At 43.7% G+C, this 4,472-nt stretch overlaps 1 protein-coding gene and 1 long non-coding RNA gene across 2 annotated transcripts in view; one reads left to right on the forward strand and one right to left on the reverse strand.

Annotated features, from left to right (window-relative positions):
* Nucleotides 1-2,680, forward strand: part of LOC106960076 (beta-1,3-galactosyltransferase 1-like) — a 26,571-nt gene extending 23,891 nt beyond the window's left edge. Inside the window, exon 2 of the mRNA XM_015052997.1 lies at nt 701-2,680. Coding sequence (XP_014908483.1) covers nt 945-1,952 — 1,008 coding nt within the window. The 5' untranslated portion in view covers nt 701-944 and the 3' untranslated portion in view covers nt 1,953-2,680. The remainder of the gene's footprint in view (nt 1-700) is intronic.
* LOC106960078 (uncharacterized) overlaps nt 1-4,472 on the reverse strand; it is a 45,073-nt gene that overhangs the window by 17,235 nt on the left and 23,366 nt on the right. The gene's annotated exons all lie outside the window — the stretch shown is intronic.

Genomic DNA, 4,472 nt, shown 5'->3' on the forward strand with positions numbered 1-4,472 from the left:
TGTGTACTTACTGATACTTGAGAACAAGTTTTTTACTTCAACCTTCTTTCAAGGCACTTGGTTTCATTTTCTTGTTGCATTTGACAAGAAATGCTGTTGCATACATTGAGGTTTTGTAATATGACAAAATGTAGAAAAGTTTATGGCGCGAGCATGAACTGTCAGACACTGTTAGTGTTTGGTTAGCAAAGAGGTTCTGTGCAGCTCTCATAATAGTATGTAAAGTCTACACGAGGCGAGAGGAGGCAGAGTGAAGAGGTGGGAGAGTGAGAAGAGGAAGTGGATATTAATCTGTTCTCGTGAGACCGTTTCACCTCCTCTGCCTCCATCCGTCTCTTCCTCCTCCTCTCTGTTGCTGCTGTGGCTCTGATTTGTCAGCCGCTGCCTCGGTCTGAGGGGAACAAGAGTGAGATAAACAGCATTTGCAAACAGAGAGTGGTGGGACTGAAGACGGAGCGGGCCCCAGTGTTCCTTCCGATATTCTCTTTCTTCAAACTACAGTGCTCTCATCACAGTGACAGGATAAGCCTGCACAGCTGCTGATTTTATAGGCTGTAATGAAATGGGGAGGGAAAAAATGTGCTGTGCCACTATAAATGCCTCATCCGGAATATAAAATCTGTTCCACTGGTTAACACGCTGGTCTTGCTGCTGTTTTATTACATGGCTTTGATTTGTCTTTCCCTTTTTGTTTTGCCAGATGCAACAACAGAGAATTGAGGACCTTTCTCCGAACTGCAATGGGAGTCTGTGAAGCTACAGATTTAAGGCGTCTCCTTCGTACTCCTTCTCAATCACAACACCAGCAGTAGACGGTAGTGGACCCATTATCTGAAATTAATGTCAGCGGTGTTGCGGAGGCAGCCAGACGCTGCGCCGCCAGCTCTAGCACTACCCATGGAGGTGGGGCATCAACTTTTTCAACACTACCACCGCTGCTGATAATGCCAGCCCAGGGAACAGTGATGCCTTCTAAGGTCTCCTGCCTGTACTTGCTGACAGTGGTATGCTGGGCCAGCGCTCTGTGGTACCTGAGCGGCTCCCGCCCTTCCTCTTCCTACGTGGGCCAAGTTTCTATCCCGATGCGCAAGGCCCCCAAAGTGAGCAAGAACTCCACGTTCAGCAACATCCGCACGCGCTCTCTCAACCCGCACGACTTTGGCTACCTCATCAACGAGGCCAAGAAGTGCGAGGCCGAGCCGCCTTTCCTCGTCATCCTGATCAGTACCACCCACAAGGAGTTCAACGCTCGCCAGGCCATCAGGGAGACATGGGGCGACGAGACAACGTTTCCAGATGTGCGCGTGGTCACACTCTTCCTACTGGGCCGGAGCATAGACACCGTCCTCAACCAGATGGTGGAGCAGGAGAGTCAGATATTTCATGACATAGTCGTGGAGGATTTTATTGACTCGTACCACAACTTGACGCTTAAAACGCTGATGGGCATGCGCTGGGTGGCCACATTCTGCCCTAAGTCTCAATACGTTCTCAAAACAGACAGCGACATTTTTGTCAACATGGAGAACCTCATCTATAACCTCCTTAAGCCCACCACCAAGCCAAGGCGGAGGTATTTTACAGGCTATGTCATCAACGGTGGACCAATCAGAGACATGCGCAGCAAGTGGTACATGCCAAGGGATCTCTACCCAGAAAGCAAGTACCCACCATTCTGCTCTGGCACAGGATACGTCTTCTCAGCAGACGTAGCCGAGCTCATATACAAGACCTCCTTACACACCAGGCTGCTGCACCTGGAGGACGTTTACGTTGGCGTGTGTCTCCGCAAGTTAGGCATCCACCCTTTCCAGAACAGCGGCTTCAACCACTGGAAGATGGCATACAGTCTCTGCCGCTACCGTCGGGTGGTCACCGTCCACCAGATCTCCCCGGAAGAGATGCACCGCATCTGGAATGACATGACCAGCAAGAAACACCTGAAATGTTAGCAGACTGATCCGTCCTCCAGAGATGCTTTCAGGGGCTTTGTTGTGCTTTCCTGTGCAAGACCAAAGCAAACTCCTCTGGATTATCCCGTTCTCACCAACTTCAAGGAGGGGCCAAGAGAGGAATGTGCGGAACCCTCCCATGTCCACGCCAGCAGTGGAGGGATTTTTACATGACGGGGAAGTGTAAACATGTGCTTAGCTTCTCATTTATACAAGGCCCATACTGTCCCCAATTACCAAGAGTGCAGATGAGAGAAAAGCTGACAGACGCTCTGCTCGGCTCAGTCGCAAGCCCTGAGTTTTGAATGTTCTTCATGTATTTGTTGTATTTTCTGATCAAGGTGTTATTCTGGATATCTGATACTACAGCAGTCATTGTGAAGACTATTGTGGATCTACAATGTGATGAGTCGATGTTGAACGCAGTAGTGTTTATGAGAGAACATCAATGTTTTGCACAGACGTTTTGTTTTCTAAAAGATTTAAAGAGTATCAGATCAGAGAGAAAACATGGCTGCCAGCATTCCCAGGTGAATGTTAACCTCTGATGTGTGCAGTGCAGTATTTTGTATCTGGCAGTGCTGTGAGCAGGCTGCAAACGGCGGCATTTTCTATTACTTGAACAAAGAGAGCTGGAGAAGTATATACTGAGAACAGATCTTACTGTTTTTGAGTGCTTTTTCGTTCTTTTTCCATTACTTGAGATTAAATAAACCTGTTTCATACGATTTTATGTCTGATTTGTTCCGCACACTTTCAATGCACATAACCTGGAAGTTAATATACATTTGATTTCTCCGTAGGAGCGAAAGCATCTAATTACGGCGGCTGCTCTCTTCAGCACCTGCGCTCTTCACAGCAAGTGCCGCCAAACCTTCCTCTTGCCTCTGGAAGCATTCCAGCTGTCTGTGCAGGTGGTGGACAAATCAGACAGACTCCATCGTGTGATTAAATCAAAGTCTGTCCAACTATGAACTGGAAAATGCCTCTCAGCAATTACAGCGGCAGTGCAAAAGTATTCACACACCTTGTTACAACCACAAACCTTTATGTTGCTCACTGGGATTTTATGTGACAGCAACACAATGTTGTAAAGTGAAAATACTGGGTTTTGTATTAGAATTACTATCACATTTATGGCCTTTTGTGTTCGTCTATCACATAAAATCTGAATTAAATACATCATGAATGACAAAAATCACTTTTACAAGGTACTGCAAAAAATAGTTTCACAGCAGAATGATGACATTTTCCCCCAAACTACATGATTCACACTTTTTCTGCCCATTTTGTGCCATTAAATTACATTAGTCAAGAATAACTTTTTTTTTTTTTTTTAATCTTTCATCAGACGAGTTGTGGCTTACAGGAAAATCTGTCAGCGAGTTTCTCACAAAACAGAGTGACAAAGTGTTATGGTAAGGTCAAGTGTAATTATTTAAAACTTGAATGTTCAGGCTTGTTTGGGTTTTTGTTTACTATTTCAGTCACATTAAGATTTAGTTTGAGTGAACCACTGTTATTCATATTAATTATGTGTTAGGCCATTCTTCTGTAGATTAGCTGTGATGTGATGAGAACATAATCCATTAGTTACTTTTAACCAGCCAAACCTTAAAACAAACCTTATGCTGATTGGCCTCTTTCTGTGAAAACAATTAACCCAGCACACACACAGGTAGAAAGTCACCAGTAATCAATATTCTGATTTTAAAAAATGAATCCTCATCCCTGCGACCAATTATCTGATCACATGGTTGGAATCTACTGATGGCTGACCTGAGGATCAAATAATCAACCTCTAAACAGAATAACTCATATAAACTGAGCATCAAGACATCCAACCAATGTGGTGTGAGCAGCACTTGCAACGCATCTTGAACATTAAACCAAACTGAAGGTTTTGGATAAAAATTGAAACAGCACAACGTGGCTGGGAAGTTAAATAATTAATATTTAAAGCAATATCAGCCATATTGTTCAGGACAACGCCTACAAGAGATCAGAATAAAAGTTTTCTCACAAACTTTAATTACTCAGGATAAATACTCACAAACTTAATCACTGGACTCTGTTGTCCATAAAGTTCTTTCTTATAAAAGTGAAGACCACCAGCTCCATTGGTGCAGCTTAAAAACTCTTGAGTTTTCTAACTTGTTTTCTCCTTTTTTAAGATCGTCCAACAAACTGTAGCTGAAGTTTGATGGAACCAAGGATCCTCCAGGATGACTCGTCACCAAAAACGTCTGGTTGTTAAAAACTCTCCTCCTTATAATCCCTTCTTGATTTGGAAGTTTTTTTCCTTCACATATTGATGCATCGACTAACACAATAGTTTCATTGGGCTGTTTAATTTGTTCTGCTGTCATAGAGACACCTGATATAACCAACTCAGAAGTTAGTTGCACTAACCCTAAAGCACTAATCATCAATATTAGTTCTACTAATGCTAAAGTGCTAAACCAACATGGTTTTTAGTGGAAGCTAATGCTAAATTTAACCATGTTGATGGCCACAATG

Source organism: Poecilia latipinna, unplaced genomic scaffold (assembly GCF_001443285.1).
Source record: "Poecilia latipinna isolate Pla-1442-1.1 unplaced genomic scaffold, P_latipinna-1.0 Scaffold1152, whole genome shotgun sequence".
In the NCBI taxonomy this organism is placed as follows: Eukaryota; Metazoa; Chordata; class Actinopteri; order Cyprinodontiformes; family Poeciliidae; genus Poecilia; species Poecilia latipinna.